Here is a 26,597-nt window from a genome sequence, read left to right as displayed (position 1 = left end):
TGAGTCATGCCCTCTTGCCTTCATATCTTCACCAAGGTACAGCCATATCTTAAGGGTGGGAGATCAGTACTCCTAACCCAAGAAGTGGATTATTCTTAGCATTCTTTCACTGTGACACAGTATCTGAGGCAGCTCAGCTTGCAGAATGTGTCCCTTTTGACTTGGTTTCAGAGGTCTCAGCCTTTGGTGACTAGGCCTTTTGGGAAGGGGAGGTGGGCACACATCTCTGGGTGTGCATCCTTGTGGTCACTGACACTGCCTTCTCTCCCTTCCAGGATGACACAGAACCCTATTTCATTGGCATCTTCTGTTTTGAGGCTGGAATTAAGATCGTGGCTCTTGGCTTTGCCTTCCACAAAGGCTCCTACCTGAGGAATGGCTGGAACGTCATGGACTTTGTCGTGGTGCTAACAGGGTAGGCAACTGCATCATATTCTTTAGTGTACTTTTCCCAAGGAAGTGGTTAGTTTCGTGGCATGTGTGGTCAGAGCTTGGAGATTCAGTGTTCATTAGTGCACTCAGTCTTCTCTCCACCCCCTCTGTGTCTCCACCATTTATAGCAGAGAGTAATGTTGAATAGAACTGAAGCAGTGGCCTGTTGTAGCTCATGAATATGGCCATGTATACCTCAGTATAACTCAGGACGGCAGACGATGCCTCTGTTCCCAACCCACTGCCCAGGACAGATAAGCATCTTCCAGCTGCAGAGCCGTGGGGCTGGCATTTAAACCTACAAACAAGGTGTCTGAGAACTCCTCATTAGAGGGTCTCATCCCTTGCTTGGTGATGTAATAACCGTTCATGGTGCTGACCATTGAGGACTTCTGGCTGCCTGAACTATGGTTTGGACTTTGGCAAGTTTTCCTCATGTCCTTAAGGGAGTTTCTGGTGTGAGTGCAAGGAATGAGCTGCGGTTGACAAGCAAATGTATATACACTTCCCACACTGACTGCTCAACACGTGGTTCTAAACTAGGAATGACTCATGGAAGTTTATTGTCACTCGTTGAAAGTTGAAACCGGTGCTTTCTGGTTGGCATTTCTGTCTCCCCCCAGTTAATGACAGCCTAGAGCCCTCGCCGTATTGTGGCTCTTTACTGTAAAGCTTCAGTTTGTCCAAACTCTGCGTCTGTTAACAATAAACCACAGAAGGTGAATGAACAAGGGAATGCTGGGAGAGTTTGTGGGGCTGGAAAGAACTTGGACCTTGCCTCCTCTGTTCAGATCCCGGTGGGTGGGGCTATGGTAGAAGCTGTGGATTTGATGTCCATCACTGCAAGATGGATGCAAGTATGTGTTGGCTAGAAGTCAGTCACACCAGCTGGGAAATGAGAGTCTGTGCTTAGAAGCAAATGGAGGTAGTTCGGAGAGCTCTTCTTTCATTCTGTTGCTCGGATAAAAACTATCTGACCAAAGGCAACTTAGAGGAGGAAAAGGTTTATTGTGCGATACTTCTAGGACAGCTCATGACTGAGGAACATCAAAGCAGGAACTCTAAGCACAAACCATGGAGGAATACCGCTCGCAGCCTCATACTCTGGCTCCTGCTCAGCAAGCTCTTCCTTACAATGCAGGACCACCTGCCTGGGGAACAGCGCTACCTTCCTCCATCAATTAATAATCAAGACAGTGCCACAGAGGCATGCCTGCAGGCTGATCCAATCTAGGCAGTCCTCAACTGAGAGGTGACTCCGGGCTGTGTAAAGCTGGCACAGCGAACTAGGACAGGGACTATGCAGCCAATCTTGGTAGAGACTCCAAGGACCCAAGTCAGACCCCAGAGTGGACCTGGCAGTCTTTTGATGACTGGGAGAACCTCTCTGCCCTCCTCCTGTTCTTCTCTGGGTCATTCGGTTGCTCAGTTCTGAGACCTCCTCTTCCCTGGACACCTTCGTCACCTCTCTTTCCTATGGGTATGTCATTCTTCCCAGTGGCTCTGCAGGTTTTGCTGCCACGCCATATCCTGTTGCTTTTGCTGGACGTGTCACATCCTGGTTGTTTTCGTCTTCATGATAACAAAGTGCCTGATATAACTCACCTCAAGAAGGAAAGTTTTATTTTGACTTACAGGATCAGAGACGTCATCCCACGATAGTTGGTTGTTTGTACTCTTGGGCAGCACAGTGCACTGGCGGGCGCTTGTGTAGAGACTCCTCTATACTCTCTGAGGCCTGGGAAAGGTGGTTTAGAGACTCATTGTCCCCAGACAGGTCCTCTCTCTCAATAATGCCAGCACAGTAAGACTCCATCAAGGAGCGAGTCTGTTGATTAGGCCAGAGTTGGCATCTGGTTGTCACTGGAGATGTGCCTGTTTCTTCTCCTATTCTTTTGTGTGTTTCTGTGTGTAGGTGTGAGACCGTGTTTGCATGTGCGCGAATGTCTGTTTTTGCCAGTACATATGTTAAGAGTATGTAGGTGTACATGTACAGGTGTGTATGTGTGTGTATGTGTCTATGTAGGTGCATGTGTGTGGATGTGAGTGGGTGTGTTTGTGGGTATGTGTTTTGGTTTGTGTGTACATTGAATTGTGAAGGTGTGTAGGTGTGTGTTGCACACACGCGTGTGTGTGTGTGTGTGTGTGTGTGTGTGTGTATACATTTGGTGTTTTGTTTTGTTTTGTTTTTTGAGACAGGATTGCTCTTTGTAGCCCTGGCTGCCCTGGAACTCACCCTGTAGAGCAGGCTAGCCTCAAACTCAGACATCTGACTCTCTCTGTCTTCCCAGTACTGGGATTAAAGGCATTGTACCACCACCAACTGGTGCAAGTCCATGTCTTATAGGTGTCCTTGTGGATATGTGTAGGTTGTGTTATGTATTGTGAGGATGTATAGGTAGGTGTGGGGGGGTGTATAAGCGTGTAGGTGTAAATGTGTGTAGTTGGAGTATGTTTAGGTATGGTTGTATGTTCCTGCACCTGTGTGCACAAGGGTCTGAGGTCAAGGGTCAACCTTGGGTATGGTTTGTCAGGCACTGCCTCCTTTGTTTTCTGAAAGGATCTACCTGACCTAGAGCTGGCCAGAGAGTCCTAGGTATCCTCCTGTTCAAATGTGTTTTTTTGTTTTTGTTTTGTTTTTTAAGTGGCAGGGTTCTTTTGTCCCTAGCTAGCTCCCAAATGAATGAGACAGAGACTCTTAAGATTTATTTGATAAGATTTATAACACAATAGCTGGACAGTTAATAATCGATTCTAATCCTCTAAACTACTTTGGCTACCTCGAAGCCAAAATCCCTGAAATATTTGCATTTTAGTATTGGTATGGCTCTCTGGGCTTCAGGTGTTTCTCCATGATGTCTCTGTGGACCTCCTCTTTGTGACAAATCCCCTCTTCCTTTTCTCTCTCATCTTCCCCTGGCTGGCAGAAGTCCGGCCATATTCTTTCTTCTGCCCAGTCATTGGCTGATCAGCTTTTACTGACAAATCAGAACAGTGTTTACACAATCTTGAGCCAGGAGATACTTGGAATAAGCATGACAATGCCATGTCTGGATTGCAACCAGAGATGAGGGCAGAGACATCAGCATTTGATTAATACAAGGAAAATCTTTACACAGTGCATAACAACATTATTTTTGGTTGTGAGCCTAGCCTTTAACAGCTGAGCCATCTCTGCAGCCCGCATAACAACATTATGCCTGCACCCTCCTGACTCCTCCCTGGCCCTGGGATTGCAACTACATCCAGACTTTATGTGGGTTGTGAGAATATGACTTTAGGTCTTGGCTTGTGCAGCAAGCACATTACTTACTAGACGTCCACCACTCCTCCTGTATGTGTAGTAATGAGCCTAGTTCCAGAACTGCCCACCTGTGCCGGGCTGGCTGGGCTCATCCCTCTGCGATCTGGAACCAAACCACCATCACTGTCATGTTACTTTTGTTTCAAGACCCTGTCTCTCCTTAGAGGAGTTCCCTCATCTGAGTCTATCTGGTGTGACTGACGTGTTGTGAGGTTCTTGCGTGGGATCTCATGGTCTTTGGGCCATGCTCTTTACTGAGGGCATGCTGTCCCTCATGTTAATGCTTGTGGCTTGGGATCTTGGTAGTTACTTACCCATAGAATCAGACACTTTTCTGTTGCTAGGAAATTCATCTTTAAACAACCCAGTGGGACAATTGTGTTGATAAAAATGTACAGTAGGGACTGGGAAGCTGGCTTGGTAGTTAAGGGCACTTGCTACTCCTATAGGGGACTCATATTTGGTTCTCAGCATCCATACCAGATGAGTGTTTGTTTCCACTTGCATTTTTGCCACAGGGTGATTTGTAATTTTTTTGTGTGTCTGTGTATATATGTTGTATGTATTTGTGTGTGTGTGTGTGTGTGTGTGTGTGTATGTGTGTGGTCTGTTTGTATGTGTGTATATATTTGTGACATGTGTTTGTGTATGTGGTATGCATGTGTGTTTATGTATATTTATGTGTAGGGTGTGTGTATTTATGTGTGGTGGGTAGTGTAGGTGAATGTGTCTTTGGTCTGTAGTCTTTGGCTCTGTGTGCATGTGTGTATGTTCATGTGTCATTAATCTGTATTTCCTTCAGGTTTGGGGGACCTCCCTAATGCTCAGCCCAAATGCTTTTCCCCCCACACTCTGACCCTGCCTCGTCCTTGTCTCTTTCCTGTCCCTACAGCCCACCTCCCTCCTCCTTATTTTTCTTGCTTGTTTATCTTGTTAGCCATACCTCCTTCTTGTCTGGTAACCTTCTTAACTCATGCCCAGTGCTCCCTCCCATCCCATCCCTGGGCCTTGCTGGGGCTCTGTCTGCTGAGCTATGTAGGAGCAGTCCTGCAGAGCCAGCCCTCTACCCCGTCAGCAGTGGTGATTCAGTACTAAATTCTGCCTTGGAGGGAGAGGGACTTGGGGATAGATCGGGCACTGAGACAAGTTGTGGCTTTAATGAGCTTTTGCTGATTAGCTGGCTGTCTTCCATTCCCGAGTGGCCGTCAGTGTTCAGTCAGCAACTGACTCTTGTGGAGTGCCAGGGCAGTTTGCCTTTGTCTTGTGTGAGGTTTGGTGGGAAGTGTATTAACCATAGATTTGTTGGCTTTGGGGGCATTTATTTGAAATTCCGAGGATTAAAACAAAAACATGGAAGATGGACATAAAATGTGAATGTAAAAAAGAGAGAATTGTTTGGGGGAACAGCTTTAACCCCAGCACTCAGGAGGCAGAGGCAGGCAGAGCTCTGAGTGTGAGGCCAGACTGGTCTACAGAGTGAGTTCTAAGACAGCCAGGGATACACAGAGAGACCCTATCTCATGGGAAGAGAGAGAGAGAGAGAGAGAGAGAGAGAGAGAGAGAGAGGGAGGGAGAGAGAGAGAGAGAGAGAGAGAGAGAGAGAGAGAGAGAGAGAGAGGGAAGGAGGGAGGTAAATGTGGAATGAGAGTGTGTGTTCTGAGATGATTGGATTCTTACTGTGCTATTGTATTGCAGGGAGCCAAATGATATAGAGATGATGGGTGGATGCGTGCATGGATGATGAATGGGTACATGGATGGGTGTGTGGATGGATGAATGGATGGTGGGTGAAGAATGATGCATGCATGTATAGATGGGTAGGTGGATGTGTGGGTGGGTGAGTGGATGGATGAGTAGGTGGATGGATGGTTGGGTAGGTGGGTGTATGAATACATGGATGGATGGATGGATGGATGGATGGATGGATGGATACATGGATAGATGGATGGATGATGGATGAATGGACAGATGGATGGATGGATGGTGGATGTGAGTGGGTGGGTGTATGGATACACAGATGGATGGACAGATGGACAGATGGATGGGTAGGTGGGTGGATGGATGGGTGGATGATGGATGGATGGTAACAGATGGCAGATAGAGGATAGATGAATAATAGGTGGATAGAGGATAGGTTGTTAGAAAGATAAATGGTGGATATAGATGGTAACATATGAGATAGACAAAAGCAGGTAGTTGAGCAGGTGTGTGTCTGTCTGTGTGTGCATATATGAATGTGTTCACATGTGTCTGTATGTGTATGTGTTCATGTGGAGGCCAGGGTTGATACCCGATGTCTTCCCCAGGCATCTGCACCTTTATTTTATGAGGCATGGTCTCTCATAGAACCTAAGGTTCATGGGCTCACCACCACGGCTGGGGTCACAGGCACACAGTGCCACACCCAGCTTTTTATGTGGGTGCTTGGGATCCAAACTCAGGTCCTCATGCCTGTGCAGCAAGCATTTCACCTACCGACCATCTCCCTAGCCCCTAGGTAGGTTACTGGATAAATAGATAAATGAGTGAGTTGCAGGTTTGGTGATAAACTTGACTAATGGACTGCAGGAACAGTAGGGCACTACATAGTAGATGACAGTCTGGTGACCTGAGCACAGTCACATGGTCACCTCAGCTGGGAGAAATGAGTGCCCCACATTGTCCTCTGACACACACACACACACACACACACACACACATGCACACGTGCACACACTCACACACTCGCCAGTGCACACACTCATGTACTCACACTTACAGACATGCACGCACACACGCACACTAGTGCACACATACAAAATGAATAAACAAACAAGACTACAGACTTTAGCAGAAGAACGATAAGTCAGTGTTTGGTAGTCGTGTGCCTAGTGACAAGTCTCGCACACAGTAGATGATGAGTGAAATAAGTCGTTATGTATTTGGAATGAGATGATACATTTGACAATCAATTATTCTAGAATTGGTTCAGGAGACGGGTGCCGACCTCTGATGGAACTAGATCATCCAGAGGGCTAGGCTCAGTGTCAGTGTGGCTTCATTCAGGTTACTTATTCTCAGTGAGTCATAGCGTGCGGGACCAACTTAGAATTCACCAACGAGAGCCTGGGAGCTTGGCTCTGTGAGTGGCAGGTGGATCACTTGCCAGTCATAAGAAGGCCCTGGGTTTTTTTCTCACTGCTGGAGAGCAGGTTTAAGACCTTGGGTTCTGTCCATGGTGCTGCAAAACAAACAACCAATATTCAGAAAGAAATGGAAACTCATAGACAATTCCCACCGCTTTTACTCTTTCTGCTACATATTTAAGAAATAGGGGCTGGGGATTTAGCTCAGTGGTAGAGCGCTTACCTAGGAAGCGCAAGGCCCTGGGTTCGGTCCCCAGCTCCGGAAAAAAAAAAAAAAAAAAAAAGAAATAAATCCACAGGTGTCAAAGGAATCGGTCAAAGTCATAAACCTCTAATGTTGACTCTGTTTTGTTCAGTTGAGGAAACGCATAATGAGTCCACACCTTCTCTTTTGTTGTGGTTGCCCTGAGGCGCCTGCACATATAAACAGCATCTTGAAACCAACAAATAGCCATCATGCTGATGCACAAGTTGCATTGTTTGCGTGATCTTTCTCTACAGTTATTTCTGCTCACTCTGAGGGCCACAGGGCTTCCTGGCTATAGAGAAAATGCTATGCACCCTTCTTGATGTACTTGATGTTGATGGGAGCATTGATCTTTCCAAGTGGTGGGCTGTGGTGAGATTTGTTATGATTCAGTTTTCATAGAGTAGTGTCAGTATTAGCACAGGCTGTGGCCACCCTGGTTATGCCTGTTATCTGCCGAGCACCTCCTGTGTGCAGGCACTACATTAACAATTTTGTGCCCAGTGTTGCCTTTTGCCCTCCCAAGCCTTTCATAGAGAATGGAAGCTGCTTGTAGTGGTTCCCGCAGCTCCTTGGTACTTCAGTCACTCTGCTAGGAAGCCATCCTGAGCCAGTGTCACATGAGCCCAAGTTAGGCTCTGACTCAGATCTATGTTTAGCCCAGTAGCCCTGTGAACTGGTTGCCCGTCTCTGTTCCATTGTTTGTTGGTGTGGAGCCAGGGCTTCGTGTATCCTGTAAAGACATTAGACCACTGAGCTACATCCCAACCCTGCTTTAATTTGAGACAGGATCTTACTAAATCACCCAGTTTGGCCTCGAGCTCTGGTAGTCAACGCTGGAGTTGAACTTGCATTTCTCCTGCCAGAGCCTCCCAGTGGCCCGTGCCTGTGCCTGTCTCTGTCTGATATTAGAACTGATGCTAAAAACATCACACGTGGTGTCAGTATAGCCTGTCTGTGTAAACTGCCAAGTTTTCCCCATTTTACAGGTGGAGAAACTGACACTGCCAGGTTAAATAGTTTTTACAGTCACCACCCAACAGCGGTGGATTTAAACCAAGGCAGCTTGCTCGATTCTGAACCTTACATTATTTCTTGCAAAGCCTAAAGGTTCACAGATGCCATCTTGGGAGTTGAAGCAGAGCACCCTGGGAAAGGAAGTCCAGGGCTTCCTGGATGTATTTGTTGTATTTGGGTTGCATAAAGATGAGTGAGTAAATGGACAAATGATATTACAAAAGGGGCTGGAGAGAGGGTTTCATCAGTGGACGGTACCTCCTGCCAAGCCCGATGACCTGGGCCCATCCTCGGGACCCCCTGACCTCCTCAGATGCACCGTGGTATGCTCCTGCCTCACCACCATTACACAGTAAGCATAATAAATTTTTAAAATACATTTTACTAGAGATAGAGGTTGGTGTGAGCCTAGGGCTTTAAGGTCGTGGGTGACTGCGGTATTGACTGTGGGCCTTGCCCTCACTCTGGGTCTTTGTTTTCTTATGAGAAGAGGTGTTATGTAGTGTCTACCTTCTCGAGTTGTGGCAGGAACCAGAAAGGGCCAGAAAATGACACGTGGCATTGAATCAAGCACCTGGGCCTTCAGTGGTGAGCGCTGGAGGATTGAGAGGGGAATTCTGAGTATCTGCTCAATGAGTGGCAAAGCCCCCCCATGTCTTATTCAGACCACACAAGCTTGGGCAGACTCCTTATTGCATGTGAGGCTTTGTAGGGTGAAGATCACTGTCCATATTTGTCAGTCCTGCTCCCAGGAAGCTGCGGCAGGAGGAAGCTGAGTTTAACACCAGGCTGTGTATCTTCTTGGCTGACCATAGTAACACTTCCATCCCCTTTCACATCATAGGATTCTCTCCAGCATCCTAAAGTCTGGACAGCCCCCATGTGCCTGATGCTTAATCCATTCCCAGGACTAGCTCACGAACTGCTCAGGGACGGGACTGGGACTTTACCAGAGCAAGAACCTCCTAAACTAATCTAGCAGCGGGGTTTCCTTGCCAAAATGTCTAGTTCACTGTTAGGGAAGGCTGAAGCTTTGGAAGGAGACGTTTCAGCACGCTGGACAGCGCCGTGGCTTCTGCCCAGGGAGTGCCTGACAGCTGCTGGTGACCATCTTGCTTCACATTGAGCTGGCGCCTTCATCTCCTCTGTGGGTCTGGAGACCTTGTTGTCTGTCTGTCTGCAGGGTTGGGGCTTTCCCTCTGAATTGCTGTGCTAAATGCCAGTCCACCTCTCCCGGGGCATCTGGCCAGTGTCCCTGTGGTTTGCAGGCAATGATTCCTCTCCTCTCCCCAGGGTAGGGAGGCAGCTGAGGCAGACACAGGAAATAGTAGAACAGGAAGGAAGAGGGGGTTGTTGATTGGGCAAGGCTGCCATGCCAGGGACACTGTGCACTGTCACAGCCAGAGGTGCTGGGAAGTTGATGACCTTCTCTGTTGTGGGAAGTATCTAGTCCTGAGTCAGAGACGGAAGGCACCTACCTGGGGCAGGGCTGTGTGGCTCAGAGGCCTCGCTGAGGTTGGGAGAGGTCTAGGAAATAAAAATCACCTTTATCTCCTCTTCCCCCTCCCTCCTCCTCCCCATCTTCCTCATCTTTCTTTTCTTCCTCCTCCTCTCCTTCTTCCTCCTCTCTTCCCCCTCGTCCCCTTCCCCTCCCTCTCCTCTACTCTCACCTCTTTCTCCTCCCCAAACTCCATCTCTAGGTGTGTAACCCACTGTGTGGGGGAGACATGTTAAGCTGTGTAGAGTCACTACATTGTTTTCCCATAGTCCCCCCTGGTAGCCCAGGCTGGCCTTCAGATTGTGATCTTCTTTCCTCCTCTGGGGCAGCTGAGATAAAAGGCGGACAACCCCCTGTTCAGCTTTCTCCTTCTTTAGCCAGGCTAGGCCCAGCGTGCCAGGCACATAACCAGGCCTCAGCCCCGGATGCCCGTCCCCTGGGCGTTCTATCTGCACAGTCCCCTTCGGAAGACACACGGATGTGAGGTATTTGTTGTCGTGACTGGAAGCATCTTTCAAGACTAAGGCTTAGTATATACTATTCTGACAGCAAGAACCCGGGGGATGCCTTTCCCTCCTGAGCTCCTTCTCCAGGTTATGCCTGATGTTTCTGATGGGTTGAATTACTACAGGCAGGATATGGAATAGGGGTTTCAGATTTGGGAGGCTGGGGGTGTGGAGTACCTGCCTAGATTCCCCAGCAAGGGGCTAGTACATGGGTCAATGGTAGAGCTGCTGCCTAGAATCCCTAGTGAGGGCTGTGGTGTGGCTCAATTTTTTTTTGTCTTGTCTATCAAGTATAAGATTTTAGGTTTCATCTCCAGAAGGTGAAAGAAAATAAAAGCAAAGTCTGGGCTGGGTGTGACTATTACACTTTGTGTCAGGTGTGACTATTACACTTCTAATCTCAGCATGTGGGAGGCTTAGGCATGAGGATCACGGGTGTGTCACACACACGCACACACACACATTTATAGTAACACTGGAGCACGCAGGTGTGACACCTGCCGAATGAGACTGGATGTCAGAGTCACACGCATGGCCCTGCCATGCCTGTCTTCCCACTGCATAGGCATCAAAACAGGAGAGAGAAGCTAAGACTTTGCTTGAGCCTCACAGCTCGGCAGTGGCGTGACCTGGGGTTTACACGGGCAGCTCCAGCGGCCACATTCTTTCTCCTCGTGCTCAGTAAATAGAGGAAGAGTAGCTCTTTGGTGTCTGACCAGACATAGGAATCAAGACCCGTATTCCAGATTTCAGTTGCCTGCCATGGCCCCTAGGTACAACAGCGGTCAGGCGCAGAACACTCTCCAGGAGAGTTCAGCTGAATACGGACATCGGGCTCTTTGCAGGGACTGTCAGGGCTTGGTTGTAGCCCCCAGCTTGATCGTTGTCTGAGGCCCGTGGACAGACAGGACACAGAATCCAGGCACAGTGGACATTGCACCCCATCAGGCTGGGCCAGCCCCCACCCAAGGCCTTCAGTGTAGGCTTGGTTTGTATTTTCTGGGAGTCTGTCTCTAGCAAATGACTGGCTTCCCCTTTTCCCCTCCCATCTTCCCCTTCTCTCTTTCTTTTTTAATGCAGATCTCACATAGCCCAGGCTGGCCTTGAAGCAACGTAGCCAAGGGTGACCAAGAATCCCCAATTCTTTTGCCTTTTCTTCTCCAGTGTTGGAATGACAGCATGTGGCAGTACTCCTAAATCGCCTTGTCTGCTTGATAGATTGACAGGAGTCACTCTTCACAGCTGCAGACAGCCAGATATTCTCCTGCCTCAGTCTCCCTGTGTGCTGGGGTCACAGTGTGTGCTCCTGTGCCCAGTTTGACCATCACATGTATTCATGGATCCAGTGTCAGGCTTGATTCACGTTTACATAGAGGTTTAGTGAGCTGGGCCTGAACTAAGGTGTCGTCTAACATGCCGGTTTTTGTGTGGCAAGGGAAACAGTTCTCATCCCTTCTCTGGGCAGTTTTGAACTGCGCTGACCTTCACTGTGGCCCAGGTATAGAGCAGAGCTCTAAAGGCATTCTTATGTGGAATGTGTCTGACAGCGGCCCTGTGTGACTTCACTGTACTTGTCTGGGCTGACAAGATGGACCTTCAATAGGTTTCACACCTAGAGAGAAATGTGCTACCCTCCTCATTGTGCTACTCCCCTCCTTGTGCTACTCCCCTCCTTGTGCTACTCCCCTCCTTGTGCTACTCCCTTCTTTTCTTGTCTTTCCCTTCCCAGTGTCTCCAATCTTCTCCACCTCTCCAGGCCCAGATCTTTCTACTAAACCTCGACTGGAGAACCCAGGGCCCCTTACGTATACTTGGCCGGCTTTGGAAATGGAACCCCAGGCTCATGCAGGACCCCTGCCCCAGCACCATGTTTCTAGCCTCGAGGCCTTACTGTCCTCATTCCCGATCTCCTGTATTTTGTCAACTTCATCTTCCTAGATGCCATCTACTCCTCTTTGGCTTAGAGTCCATCCTGGCCCACCTGCCTGGACTAGATGCCCCCATTCTGGGCTCGACTGTCACTCTGTTACCAAGAGCCTCAAGAGGAAGCCTGAAAGCAAACAGGATTCCAAAGCTCAGCCCACCTCCCACTCTTCCCTCCCTAAGTCTGTTCTGTAAATATACAGTAGAGGGCACTAGTGAGCACCAGGGTTATAATGTCCCAAGTGTCCCCCATGCAATCCCCAGGCCCAGATTCAGTCACATGCTCCTTTCTCTGCCTGGAACGTTCTCCCCAACATCTGTCAGCTTCTCCTGCCTTTGGGCCTTTGCTCTGAACCATCATTGCCCAATCCTGTTGACCCCACCCCCAATGAGCGTCTGTCAAACCGTATCTTGTTGGAGGGATGGTGACTGAATGTGGGCCACCATTGGTGCGAGGTGTCTTTTCAGTCGCTTCTCAGTGTTTTGTGACACAGGGTCCCAGGGCGTGGCTGGTCTACAGTGCAGGAGGCCCTGGGTTTCATCCCTAGCTCTGCATAAGTCAGGTGTGGTGGCTCATGCCTGTGACCCCAGGAAGAGCAGAAAGGCAGAAAGATCATGGGTTCAAAGTCATCCTTGGTTGCATAGTGATTTCTGGGCCAGCTTAGGCTGCGAGAGACCCTTTATCCAAAAAAAAAAAAAAAAAAAGTGTGAGCTTTTCCCATCCTGTGTTTCTGAGTGAGCTGACAGAGAAGTTCAAACATTCCCACCCTCCATTGCCACAGCCTTCTTGGTACAGTTCCAAACTGGGTCTCTATTACACAGCCACTCCATTCCCTCTCCCAGCCCTTTCAAACCACCTCGACATTCTGGTCTTTGGGAATGTGTCAGCTGTGAAGACTTGGTGGAAATAAGTTTGTGGATTCGGGGCCACATGCGTCTGTGTGCGCCCAGAGCTGCCCGTCAAAGGCCAAGAGAGTGTGCGTGTGTCAGGATTCCAGCCTCCAGTTTCGACTCCTTGGGTGCTAGGTCCAGGGGAAGAACGTGATCCATGGTGTTTCCTTCCTAAAAAGTGAGACTGCTCAGTGGGCACAGTGCTTGCCATGAGAGAGAGGGAGATGGTGGGAGTTACCCAGAGCCCATATAAAAGCTATGTGGGTGTGACCGCCTGCCTGTAACTCAAGCACTTTGGGAGAGGATGTAAAGGGGTAGGGGATCCCCAGGAAATGTTGGCTGGAGCTCTGGGTCCAACCAAAGGCCAGTGTCTCAGTGAACCCGGTGGGATAGTCGAAGAGGAATCTATACAACTTGAACAGCAGGGTCTGTTCAGGGTCATTGGTTGGCGCTTTCTTTGGACACTTTATTTATTTTTTTTTTTTTTTCGGAGCTGGGGACTGAACCCAGGGCCTTACGCTTGCTAGGCAAGCGCTCTACCACTGAGCTAAATCCCCAACCCCTGGACACTGTTTTTACTTCAGTATGGCGTGCCTGTCATGCACATGGTGTCATGGTGAGTTCACTCTTTGGTACTGTTTTGTACCTGGCTCTCTTCCCTCCCCTCTCTCCTGACAGCACCCCTTACTCTCATGTTCATCCCCCTCCTCTGATCCAGATCTGAGAGAGAGTTCCCCTACTCATCTTTCTAAGGCTGGCGTATTCCCTGAGCGAGATTATCTCCAGTTCCATCTGTTTTCATGCCAGTGACCTAATTTTGTTCTTTATGGCTAAATAATGCTCCTGTGGGTAGAGGTCACAATTCCTTTGCCTGTCTATGGATAGGAACCTAATCTGGTTTCGTAGCTGTTTGTAACAGTGCAGAGTCCTTTGGTCTAGAAGTGCTATACCCTAGTTGCCTAGTCATGGGGGGGGGGGTTGTTGCCCTGGCTAATCTTACCTTCTTCGTGTAGCCCAGGCTGGCCTTAAACTTGTGATTCTCCTGCCTCGGATGGGATCACAAGCCTGTGATATCTACCTGTTTTCCAGTGGCTAATGGGGTATGGGTGGGGTGGGGCGGGGTGGGGTAGGGGTGGAGTAGAGTGGGGGTTGGGTGGGATTGGGGTGGGATGGGGTGGGGTAGGGTGGGGATGAGGTGGGGGTGAGGTGGAGGAGGGGTGGGGTGGGTGGGGTAGCTCTCCCATCTGCCGTGATGAGGCTTTCCCTTTCCCTAACTCTAGCATTTGTTCCTGGTTTTCTTTTTCGCTGGCGGTGTTTGTTTTTTGGCTGTGGACTTTTGACTTGCTTTTCCCTGATGGCCAAGGATATGGAACAGTGTGTGCATTCATTGGCCATTTGTGGGTGTGCGTTCTTTAAACACGGAGGAGGGAGATGTGAGACATTCCTCCCTCCCTTCTGGTGCCTCCAAAAGCACGCCTTGCCTTAGGAAGGGAAGTGGCTGGGGGTGGGGAGGCTCCTGATGCATCTGAGACAATATTCCAAATTCGAGGAGCTGGAGAAGCAGAACAGGTGCCCTGGGGACCGGGATGAGGTGGAGTTAATTTTAGTAGTGGAGGAGACTGTAAAATAGGTGGGTGGGGTGGGGGAGGGAGAGACGGAGGCTGCAGGGACTATAGAAATGGCAGCAGTGCTGTGCAAAGGGGGCCCTGGTGGGGGTGGGCTGTGACTCTAGGATGGGAGCTCAGAGTCATGGTGACATTGAGTTAGCAGAGCTCCAATCTTGTCCCCATTGCCTGAGCAGGGAAACTGAGGCATCGGAGCCCTGTATACGCCTCTGTAAGAAATGGGTAATGATCCATGCTGAGGGTTCTGGCTTTTCTCTCCCTGGCTATAGGGCCTCTTTGAGCCTCAGTTTTCTTTTCTGTAAAATGGGATCATGCTTTCTGGACTCCCAGTGTTCTCTCGTCAATGCCAGATGATGTTCTGTACCCCAAGAGGCTTGGACCCAGGGCAGCTGAGTGAATGTGCTCCTCTCTGCTGTGATGTTTGGGGATGGTTTTGTCAGATGAGGAAATTCCTAGAATCTCAGCTACTCCAAAGACTGGGGCAGACGGGATTGCAAGTTCAAGGCCAGCCTGAGCCAGAGAGGGAGAGGTAGAGAGACTTGGTCTAAAAAGTAAAAACAATGGCCATCAAGATGGCCCAGTGGGTAAGGGCACTTGTCACCAAGCCTCACAGGTCAGTGCCTGGGATCCACACGGTAGAAGGAGAGAACTGACTCCCAAAAGCTGTCCTCTGAACCCCACATACACAATGCTGTGGCAAGTACCCTGCCCCAAAGTAATGGGAGAAATGTAAAAGAAAGATTCAAGCATGTGGTGTGAGGGGATTCACACAGCCACCTCGCTGGAAACTTGCCAGGGGAAGAGGCGGCCATACTGAGAGCCCTGTGGAGTGGGAGTCGCTGGAGACAGTCGGATCCCCAGCTACAGTGAACCACAATGATCACGCACCTATTGTTGTTTAGGTCCTGTTTCTGCAACACTGTCGCCTACTATTGGTCATTGTGTCCTATCCGAGGGACCTGGTGCCCAGACTCACCCAGAGCTAATCTTCCACCTTTAAGAAAAGAAATTGGGAATAAAATGGGGGCTTTTCTTCCCTCGCACCTCTCCCTTCAGGACCACGAGACACACCTGCTGCTGCCCTGAGCATGTGGCCGCCGCTCACGTTTTTGTTTAGTGCATTGAGACAGGTGTGAGCATCTTGCAGAGTAAGAGCTGTGACTCGAAACTGTTGGCCGAGGTTGAACTGCCATGTAGTAGAGCTGGCTTGAACCCAGAGGCTGATTCCTGTGTGTCACAGTCCTTTGAGTATATGTCACTGAGTCCTTCCAACAGCTTCACAAAGGTGTTTCTTCACAGTGTCCATTTCATGCAGAACACGAGACTGAAAAGTTTAGTAACTTATCGGAGATGTTCCAGCTGAACACTCTGGTACGAAAGTTCATAGTAGCCTTGGATCTTATACCCGGCCATCAGTGGCCTCAGCGGGGAAGGTCTGATGCGTGGTGCACAGGTTCCTGTGCATATGGGATGTGCATGTGTTTGTGGAAGCCAGTGTCCCCCACGTCACTCTGCACTTTTTTTTTTTTTGGTCTTTTTTTTCGGAGCTGGGGACCGAACCCAGGGCCTTATGCTTCCTAGGCAAGCGCTCTACCACTGAGCTAAATCCCCAGCCCCGTCACTCTGCACTTTATTCCTTAAGACAGACGTTCTCTGAACTTGGAGCTCACTGATTGGTTACGCTGGCTGGCTACAGAACCCCAGAGATCCTCTGGTTTCTTCCTGAGGCTACGTCCAGCTTTTTACACGCGTGCTAGGGATCCGAACCCAGTTCCTCATGTTTGCACTGCAGCTCCCCAGCCCAGAAGGTGCCATTTGCAGAGGCCATCCTTCAGAATGCTTTCTCTGCTTCCATGTGCAGATAATACACCCCAGGCCCTTGCGCTCCAGTGAGCACCAGGCCCTAATCAGCTAATGGACGGTAACTGCTTTAGTGGTGGAATTGCTACGTGTCCTCGGGCACTGCTGCATGCATGCAAGTGCTTCACAGTGTGTCTTTCTCCTGCAGGGGGCTTCAGACGAATTATTCTCTCCCCTAAATATTTGCCAAAGAAAAATAGCATGTGGGAATGAAATCCTGAGACCCAAGCAGGCTAAAAGGATCATTCCCTTGGGCATCAACTGGATGGAGATGTGGCTGTGACTGGGCCCTCATCCAGTGCATGCATGTTTGTAATTTGTGTCCCAACTATCAGGACATCAGCTCAGCATGTGCCTCAGTTTACTCAATTGTCAGATCAAGAGAGAAGCAGTGTCTGTTTCTCTCCCATTTGATAGTCCCAGCTCCAGCTGTCTCAGCCTCTGGCCATACCTGTTTCCAGCTCCAGTTGAGCATTTCCCCCTCCTACAGGTCAGGTGCTGCTCTGACCCCGTCCATGTTTTTGGTGATGTCATGGCCTGGGGCGGAGGTCAGCAGCCACACTGGTGCTGTTCTGGGCTGGTGGCCCTTTCCTGGGAAGGACTAATGTCCCATTATAGGATATTTGGAAGCGCTGCTGGCTTCTACTTACAAAAGGCTAACCTCCCGGTGTAACAACAGCTAAGATAGTGAAGTACTTGCCTAAAAACCACGAGGAATGGAGTTTGAATCTCCAGTACCCAGGTAAAAAGCTGGGCACAGCGGAGCATGCCTATAATCCCGTGCTGGGTAGGTAGGGGCAGGAGCATCCCTGGGGCTTGTTGGCCAGCCATTCTCATCCAACTGGTAAGCTCCAGGTTCAGTGGGAGACCTTATCTCAAAGGCTCCTGAAGAGCGGCACCTGCAGGTACCCTCTGGCCTCCACACACTTGCTCACAACACCCCCCACACATGTGTTTCTTACAAAAGGATTTTTAATATAATATTCTCACTAATTCTTTGAGAATTTCCTGACAATGTATTTTTTTCACACTCAGCTCCCACCCTTCCTCCTAACTCCTCCCAGATCCAACCCCACCTCCCCTCTACTTCCGACTCCTTGCCCTCTTTCCTGCAGTTGTTTAAATAGCTTGAGGAAGCAAGTTTATGCCATTCATACACTCCTGGGTAGGGGCCATTCACTGGAGAGTGTCCACCTCTTTTAAAAAGTGACTTTCCCTTCCCCAGAATCCATTGGGAGTCTGTAGCTCCTCGGTTAGGGTTAGGATCTCATGAAGCCTGCCCTTGTCCAGGTTGGAATCTTGACTGGTTTTATCCAGATCTTGTGCCGACCTCAGCTGCTGTGGATTCCTGAGCGCACTGGTCGTGTCCCATCCAGAAGACACTGTCTCCCGGTCCTCCCCAACCTTCGGCTCTCACAGTCCTTCTACCCCTTTTCCTCCACAGTGCCTGAGCCTTGGGGAGGGTGTGACACTGAATCCCCATTTGTAGCTGAGTACGCATGCCCATTTGGCAAAATAATAGAAATATTGTAGGTTCACCACCGAGGCTTGTGAGCTCCGTGGGTCTTTGGCCAAAGGGCTGGTGGTGCTTTTCCCCACTAATAAAAGATGGACATTACCAGTGTTTCTTGGGGTTGGAGAATGACATTGTAGATCGGAGTTTTCAAGCACTCACCACACTACTTAAACATTTTTTATGTGTCTGTTTTTATGAGACTGGTGGGGGGGTGTCTTTCTATATAGACTTGGGTGTCCTGACCCTCACTGTGTAGACCAGGCTGGCTCCAAACTCACAGAGATTGTCTTTGCCTCTTGGCGCTGGGGTTAAAGGTGTGAGCTATTGTGCCTGTGTTCAGACATTTTATGCACATTTGGACGATGCTGCAGACTGTTACAGGCTGGGGCAAGTGGATAACAAGTCCAGGATAGCCTAGACTACATAGTGAGATTTGTCTTTAAAAATGTGCATGGGGTTTGATCCTCAGGATCCAATCAAAAAATGCAGGTGTGGGGTCTGGAGAGGTGGCTCAGTGTTTAAGAGCACTGGCTTTTCAGGGTTGGGAATTTAGCTCAGTGGTAGAGCCAAGCGCTCGGCCCTGGGTTCGGTCCCCAGCTCCGAAAAAAAAAAAAAAAAGAGCACTGACTTTTCTTCCAGAGGACAGGGTAGGGATGGGTGTTCAGTTCCCAGCACCAAAGTTAGGCTCTGCAACTCTGCACCTCCAGTTCCGGGGATCTGATGCCCCCTACTGGCCTCTGTAGGAACTACATGCAGGCAAATACCCACAAGGTTGCCAAAAAGCCAGCTGCTCACCTGTGGTCATAGCGCTGGGAGACAGAGATGGGATCTCTGGGATTCACTGGTCAGCCAGCCTAGCCAAGTGCACAGGCACCAGGTCCAGTGGAAGATCATTTCTCAGAATGAATCTGGGAGAGTGACTGAGGAAGCTATCCATGTCCACTTCTGACCTCAGATACGCACACACACATTTGCACACACATACACTAACAACAGCATGCACATGGCTCTGTAACCGGTGTGGACAAGACTCCAAAGCCAGAGCGCATGTGCCGGCTCTTTCTCCACCCACTCTGTGCCAAGCATCTTCTGGCTGCCGGGTGTCTCATTCTGTCGGGCGGTGTTTGTTTTCCCTGAGGGTGAAGGGAGTTCTTTGGGGCCTAGAAGGAAGACTCACAGGTTGCTGTAATTTCTGACCCTAATAAGCTCATATAAAAACACATACAATCCAGCTACTGTAATTATAAGCTATATGCCTAGATTGGGCAGATCTAACACTACACTAACTTAGACCCATTGCAACTTGTGGTTTCTCCTGACCACGTGGTTTGGGTCCATCATGGCTTCCTCCTCCTCATTCTTCAGTTCTCCCCTCTCATCCTCCTTCTCCTCTCGTCCTCTTCCCCTCTACCTGCCCCCACTTTGTGTCCTCTAGCCCCCTCCCCTGCCCAATCGCAGGCTCTAGCCATCACTGACCAGTTAAAATGGGGAGAAGGTTCACGTGAGATCACCTGAGTACCTGATGGACTGCTCACTGGGGGAGACCCCTCTTGAGGAAACAGAATTAACATCAGAACACAAGCAGCATTCGGCCAACTCACAACAAGAACACAAGCAGCATTCGGCCAACTCACAACACTCACGTTTTTTCCAGGTACCCAGAGCATCTTAGGTTTGGGGACCAACTGTGCATCGAGAATCTCGGTCACTGAGAGCTGCAGAGGCCCCAGTGCAGATGAGGTTTCTTGAGCTTCTCTAGTGGTGCCTCAGAGTCCATAGAGGAGGGTGGAGCTAAATGTACTTTGGGTCTCTTATATAATGCCATGGCCTGTTGGGGTCCTGTGTAATTTGTGGGGTCTCCTGGACTTGCCTCAGCCCCAGGAGGCTCTCCTATCAGATTAGTGCATTTTCTAGGTTAAGTAGATGCCCTCCAGCACCGGGCTTTAGTGTTCCAGTTGTCAGCTGGAAGTGCCTGGCTTCGCTTCTCTTGAGGGGCAGATAAGTTACCTATGAAATCTGTGTTTCAGGGCTTCCGCAAGAGGGGACCCAGATTTTTGTGCATGGCTAGACATGGCTTTTAGTGAGGGTCAGCTGGGCTGCTTGGCTGAGTTCCAGCTGGGGCCACAGCCCTTCGGTTTGTCCAGTGGAGGTAGGAGGCAGGTAGAGGAAGCCAGGCTGAGTCTGGGGCACTGCCCACAGAGCAGAGTGATGCAGCTTTCCTTGGGTGGCCTTGGCAGACCACCAGAAGTGTAGTCACCCAGGCTGACCTTATTAAAGAAAGACCATGGTCAGCATGGCACACCGCAATTGTTCTTGTAATGTGCACTTTACCCCTCTAGTGAACAATGGGACTCTCTGAGATTGCTGGCATCCGGGGTTGTGCAACAGAACTAAGTAGCTGTCGTTGTGGGGAAGAGTGCTTGATGTCTCCCCATAGTCAGGGGTGCATGGCAACCCTAACTGTAGTAACAGCAGTCCCTATGGTACAGAATGGGTCTTTTTAATAAGCCCCGCCATCAGACTGAAATCTGACACTTTTTTTTTTTTTGGTTCTTTTTTTTTCGGAGCTGGGGACCGAACCCAGGGCCTTGCGCTTCCTAGGTAAGCGCTCTACCACTGAGCTAAATCCCCAGCCCCCGAAATCTGACACTTTAATTATCATTTCCTTGGTCCCTCTCCAATCCCAGTACCACCACCATTCCACACTCTGCTTCCACAGGCATCTTTTAGAAATCACGCCCAGAGCCTGGAGATGCCCTGCGGATAAGGTCACTGCTCTGTATGTCTATGGATCTGAGTTCGAATCCTAGCATCCATGTAAAAACCTATCCAGGGCCAAACACTCCTGTGACCTCAGTACTGAGGGCGTGTAGAGAGGAGGATGTCGGCTGCCAGCCCAGCTCCAGGTTCAGAGAGCCACTGAGTGACTGTGGAATCAAGATGTCAACCCACGTGGCTCTCTCCAGGGCCACTCAGGGGAAGACTGAGATGTCTGTAGGAACACAGGTAGTAAGAGGAGAGGCTGAGTGGACAGGAAGGCTGTGCTCCAGAGGAGCTGCCAGCCAGAGACAGAATCGTCAGTGGTGGGAGCACTGGCCAGGGTCCGGACTCTTAGGGAGTAAGGCAGAGAGGGGTAGAACGGAACAGCCAGCATCCTTCTCCGGCCTGCAGGCAAGTGAGTGCACCTGCACACACATGGTGCACACCATCACAAATAAAGTGACACACGAGAGAGCCAGAGCATGTAGTGTGCAGCGTTACACTTCCAGAGCCCAGCTTACTACACAACACAGATGTCATCAAAGGCAGTCTCTGCTGCTTTAATGACAACACGGCTTTAATGACAACAGTATTCTTTCTGATTTGATTTGATTTAGGGGGACAGTGTCCTGTTTTGGAATCCAAGGCTACCCTCTGTGTCTGGGATTTGGGGTGACAGTCGCGTGGCTGCCCATCATGACAACTCATTAAAATCACTGCCCCGTGTCTTCCCTTACCAGCAAAACTCAGAGACTGCATAACTTCAAACCCAGACCCTCTTCCATTCACATCCTCATGGGCATGGCACTAAAATCAGGCCGGTGGCCCGACTTCCTCCCCTGCAGGCTCTGGAGTTACTGTCCTTCCTGCCCCCTCCAACTCTGGTGGCTCCAGCTCACGTCTGGCCTGTAGCCATAGCCACCAGATCATGCCTCATGTCTCTCCTCAAGACTCCCTTTCTGCCTGACCTAAGGACAACTGTGGCCATGTTAGGGTCCAGGCTCTAACGTTTCGATGCCTGAGGCACATCCACTGAGAGCCATTTCAAAGGCACAAATCTGCAGCTCCAGTACAGCCATGTCTTTCTGCCATTCATCCTCAAAACTCACTGGTTTGGCCCTCCAATCTCCAGGGTCCCCTCCTTTTGTATCAAACACCTGAGAGTTCTTCCCCCACCACAGGGTAATGTGAGAACTCTAGACTTCTAGGTAAGATGTTGTTTGTTTATGTGTGCATGTCTTGTCCTGTGTGTGTGGGTCAGAGGTCCACTTGTAGGAGTCGGGTCTCTCCTTCCACCATGTGGGTTCCAGGGATAGAAGTCAGGCTGTCAGGCTTGGTGGCAGATGCCTTTACCCTCTGAGCCATCTTGTTAGCAGGAAACCTGGCAGCCTGTTCTCATACAACCCGTCACCATTGTAAGAAAAACCGTACATCAGTTTATTTCTATTTGTGGACAAAATCTTTGAGAAATCGAGGCACAGAGGGTTTTGGGGAATCACAGCAGAGCACACAGGATAGGTGGTGTATGCTCTCACATCTGGGTATAGTGTGTGTATGTGTGTGAGTGTGTGTGTGAGTGTGCGTGAATGTGTGTATGTGTGTGAGAGTGTGTGTATGTGTGTGTGAGTGTGTGTGAGTGTGTGCGTGAATGTGTGTATGTGTGTGAGAGTGTGTGTGTGAGTGTGTGTGAGTGTGTATGTGTTGTGTGAGTGTGTGTGAGTGTGTGAGTGTGTATGTGAGTGTGTGTATGTGTGTGAGTGTGTGTGTGAGTGTGCATGTGTGTGCGTGTATATGTGTGAGTGTGTGTGTGTATGTGTTGTGTGAGTGTGTATGTGTGTGAGTGTGTGTGCATGTGTATGCATGTATATGTGTGAGTGTGTGTGTGAGTGTGTGTGAGTGTGTGTGCATGTGTGTATGTGTGTGAGTGTGTGTGTGCATGTGTGTGAGTGTATGTGAGTGAGTGTGTGTGTGTGTGTTACCTGCAGAGGCCAGAGGAGGACATTGGGTTCCCTGTGCTATCCAGCTCTGTCACCAATAAGTGGTAGAGCCAAGACCCAAGCCCACATGGCCCAACTTCAGATTCATGTTCTAAAATCCACCAGATGATCACAAAGGAAGTGTGAGTTTCCACTGTGTCGGGGAGGAAGCAGAAGGGAAAAAAATAGGACAAAAAAGTCAGGCCCTGGCTTCCACTTGAGGTCTCAGCTGCTCAGGAGACCAAGGCCAGGCTGCTTGAGGTCAGCCTGGGCAACATAGTTGAGACCCCATTTCTCCTCCATAGTCTTAAAACGCAAAATGATGATGTAAAACAAAAGATGTGGGAAGGCCAGTGACAGGCTGACTTGGGCACCCTTCTGCTCACAGATAGGGTGAGCTCCTTTTAACAGGTCTGTGGACTTACTGGAGAAGCCTATCGTGTCCCCAGAAAACCTGGGATTCGACAAAAGGCTGCAGAGGGAGGAAGTGTGCAGAGGGAGGAGGGATTCAGAGTGAGGAGGGATACAGAGGGAGGAGGGATTCAGAGGGAGGAGAGATGCAGAGAAAGGAGGGATACAGAAGGAGGAGGATGGCTGCCAGGTAGAAGAGCTTCACTGCTACCACATGTGCTAAGTGTGGACTGGGTTAGATGGTCATCACTACCCACTCAGAGGCCTCAGCTACTCTCCTGCTGATGCCCTGGGGCACACAGATCCCAGGCGTGATAGCCTTTACTGTCATCCCTGCCCAGCCAAGTGGAAAGCCCCCAGGAGCCAGCACCAGGCATAGGCAGCAAGCACTATGAGTACCAGGCCCCGCCACCCTCCGGATGCCAATGTGAGGTGACAGATGGACGGCTGGCTGCCAGCCAGGGGCCAATGAGTTCTTGGCAGTTTCTCTCTGACCTGGACAGGCGGCTGCCACCTCCTGGAACAGCGACCTGTTCTCCTGGTGACAATCCTACTTGAAAGGCCATGAGCTTTGAAGAGCCCCCAAGGCTGTCCTCAGGCATTTTTAGAGCTGTGTACACTGTGCAGTTTGGTCACCATCAACTTCACACATGGAAGTCCCATTTCTTTGATCTTGATTCAATTGCGGTAAAATATATATGATATAAAATCGGGGGCTAGCAAGATGGTGTATGGTGCTTGCAACCAGGCTTGATGACCCAAGTTCGATTCCTGGGATCTCCTGCTGGAAAGAGCGGATACACAATCCTACAGCCTGTCCCTGGCCTCCACACATGCACTATGGAATACATACATGTACACGCACATATGGATAAATAAACCTAACTTTTTAAATTTAACATTGTGCACACTCATATGTGTGAGTGTGTGCGTGCGCGTGTGTGCGTGTGTGTGTGTGTGTGTGTGTGTGTGTGTGTGTGTGTGTACATGCTAGGCAGATGTTCTGTTGAGCAGTACTCCCAGACCCTCACTTGGGGTTTCGAGGCAGGTGCTGTACTGCTGAGTGGCACCCTAACTCCTGACCACCCTTAATGTGGAGTTCAGGGATATGAAGCAGGCTCACAGTGTGCTAGCATCAACATCCGTCTCTACAGCATCCTCATCTTCCCAGATGGGGACGTTTACCCCAGCCGAGCTCTTGATCTCCAGACCCAGGTCCCTAGCGACCACACCCTATTATATACCCAGCCAGATACAAAGTTCTAATGCGTGAGTTCGGGGTCCACATCATCCACACCTCCTGATCTCAGTCTCACTTCCCCTTCTGTTTATAGCCAGACCCCCCGCAAGATCCCAAGACCTGCCTCCTGTCTTCTCACACAAAAGCCTCTGCCCTCAGATGTCTCAAATTGATCTGATAAAGACCCAGGGAGAAAGTGGCAGTCCTTGGGAAGCATCCCAGCCCTCTCCCTCTCTTTCTTTCCCTCTTCTCCGTCCTTCCCTCTCCTTCCCTCTCTTTCCCCCTCTCTTTCTCTTCTCGCTTCTCCCTTTTTCCTCCTCTCTCTCCCTCTTCCCCTTTCTTTCTCTCACTTCCTCCTCTCCCTCTCCCTTCCTCTCTTCTCTCCCTCTCCCTCTCTTCCTCTCTCTTTCTGTCCCTTCTTTCTCCCTCTTTTCCTCCTCTCTCTCCCTCCTCCCTCCCCTCTCTCCCTCTTCTCTCTCCCTGCATCCTCCCTGTCAAAACAAGAGTGATCCCAACACCCAGACCCTCATCCCTGTCTGAGCTTCATGCTGCACCTGGCTTCTTATGGCAGACCATGTCAGTTAGCTGACACATGGAGCTTAAATGACTGTGGAGTGTGTGGCCCTGATTGGGCCATCTGCATCTCCCTCTCCAAGGCTCAGAGGGCCTCAAGGAAGAGGAGCAGAAAACTGTTGGGAGCCAGAGAATGGAGGAGACGCTGCAGGATGGCGGGCTCGAGCTCACTGCCACTGCGGCTACCTGGGTCCCTCAGCACTCCATCATGCATGGAGTCAAGGACCTTTGAGACCCTACCTCTCCCTGAGAGACTACTCTTAGCTACTGTTTGGGGGCTCACCATGTCCTTCAGAGGTGTGGCCACTGATACGCTACACTAGAACCAGTAAATACCCTCCCGGCCATAATTTCAGAGAGAAGGGCACCAGCGGGAGTGGAGAGAGGGGAGAGCTGGGTGAAAATCACTACAGTTCATTGGCTGAGACTCTCAAACATATTTTTTTAAAGGATGGGAGAGCTGAGGATGTGGTTTAGTGATAGAGTGCTTTCTAATATGCATAAGGCCCTAAGTTCAGTCCACAGACAGACAGACACAGAGACAGGGTGGGGAGAAGAGAAGGGAATGCTTGAGACTAGAAATATTGTGGATTTCTGAGTCTTGTATTTCAGGCTGGTGGATTGAGGATACTCAGGCTGTAATGTCATCTTAAAGTTCTTTGGAAAAGTAGATGGGAGGCCGGAGAGCCGGCTCAGCAGTTGAGAGCGTTTGCTTCCGTTTCCAGCAGCCACATCCAGCAGATACCCACATAAATGACCATTAAAAACTTAAAAGTAGATGAAACAGAAGTATTGTGAAAGGAGAAGGATCTGGTCATGTGTTTCCTGTATGTACTGTTTCCATGGGAACGCCCCTGCCTGTCAGTGCTCCTTGTGTGTCTGGAAGGCTGGACTGAACTGTGGCGGCTGGCACAATTCCCCCCACGTCTCAGTGACTTACAGAGATAATATTATTTCTACCGGGTCCCATGGTCCAAATCAATGGGATGCTGGGTGTGGTTGGGCTCAGCTCCACCTGTCACACGGGGCTCCAGGCTTCGTCCATCTTGAGGCTTCATCGATGGAGTGGGATCTTCCACTGAGTCCTCCACAGTTGTCAACAACTAAGGGAAAAGACAAAACATGGAAGAAAGGCCTTAGAGAAAGTTCTAGGGCACAGTGTGGGGGAGATGGCTCCGAGGTAGAATGCTTGCCGGGCGTGAGAACCAGGGTCTGGATCCCTAGAGCCCGTAAAAGCTGGGCACAGTGGTGTATCTGTAACCCCCACACCGAGGACCAATCAGTGAACTCCAGGTTCAGTGAGAGACCTTGTCTCAGAAAATAAAGCGGATCCAGACACAATAGGGCATACCTTTAACTCTCGCCTTCAGAAGTCAGAGGAGCTCTGAGTTCGAAGCCGGTCTGGTCTACATAGTGAGCTCCAGGCTAGCCAGGGCTATATAGTGAGCGAGGTCCTGTCTCAAATATTTAAACTGCATATACAGAATAGAGGAAGAACATAGGAAGACCCCTGACATAAACCTAAGGCCTCTGCAGGCATAAGATGCACACACATGTGTGCACGCACATGAACATGTATACAAGCACATGTGGCACACACAGAAACAAAACAGTTAGGGTGCAGGTTCCGCCACTCTCCACCATGCCTCATCGGCCACATTCTAGCAGAGTGCCCAGGCATCGAGAACTCGGA

The 26,597-nt window shown here is 49.9% G+C and overlaps 1 protein-coding gene and 1 long non-coding RNA gene across 12 annotated transcripts in view; one reads left to right on the top strand and one right to left on the bottom strand.

Moving 5' to 3' along the window:
* The window catches only part of Cacna1a (calcium voltage-gated channel subunit alpha1 A), a 297,093-nt gene that overhangs the window by 120,449 nt on the left and 150,047 nt on the right, over positions 1-26,597 (top strand). For all 11 annotated transcript variants that reach the window (NM_012918.6, XM_087593877.1, XM_087593876.1 and 8 more), the window contains 1 exon segment: positions 276-415. In NM_012918.6, the coding sequence (NP_037050.3) occupies positions 276-415 (140 nt within the window).
* Positions 25,328-26,597, bottom strand: part of LOC134483326 (uncharacterized) — a 72,293-nt gene continuing 71,023 nt past the window's right edge. Inside the window, exon 7 of the long non-coding RNA XR_015644020.1 lies at positions 25,328-26,007. This is a non-coding gene — a long non-coding RNA (uncharacterized LOC134483326). The remainder of the gene's footprint in view (positions 26,008-26,597) is intronic.

The sequence above is a fragment of the Rattus norvegicus genome, chromosome 19, assembly GCF_021556685.1.
Source record: "Rattus norvegicus strain SHRSP/BbbUtx chromosome 19, alternate assembly SHRSP_T2T, whole genome shotgun sequence".
In the NCBI taxonomy this organism is placed as follows: domain Eukaryota; kingdom Metazoa; phylum Chordata; class Mammalia; order Rodentia; family Muridae; genus Rattus; species Rattus norvegicus.
Note: the sequence above shows the minus strand (reverse complement) of the source record. Positions and strands in the feature narration are given on the sequence as shown.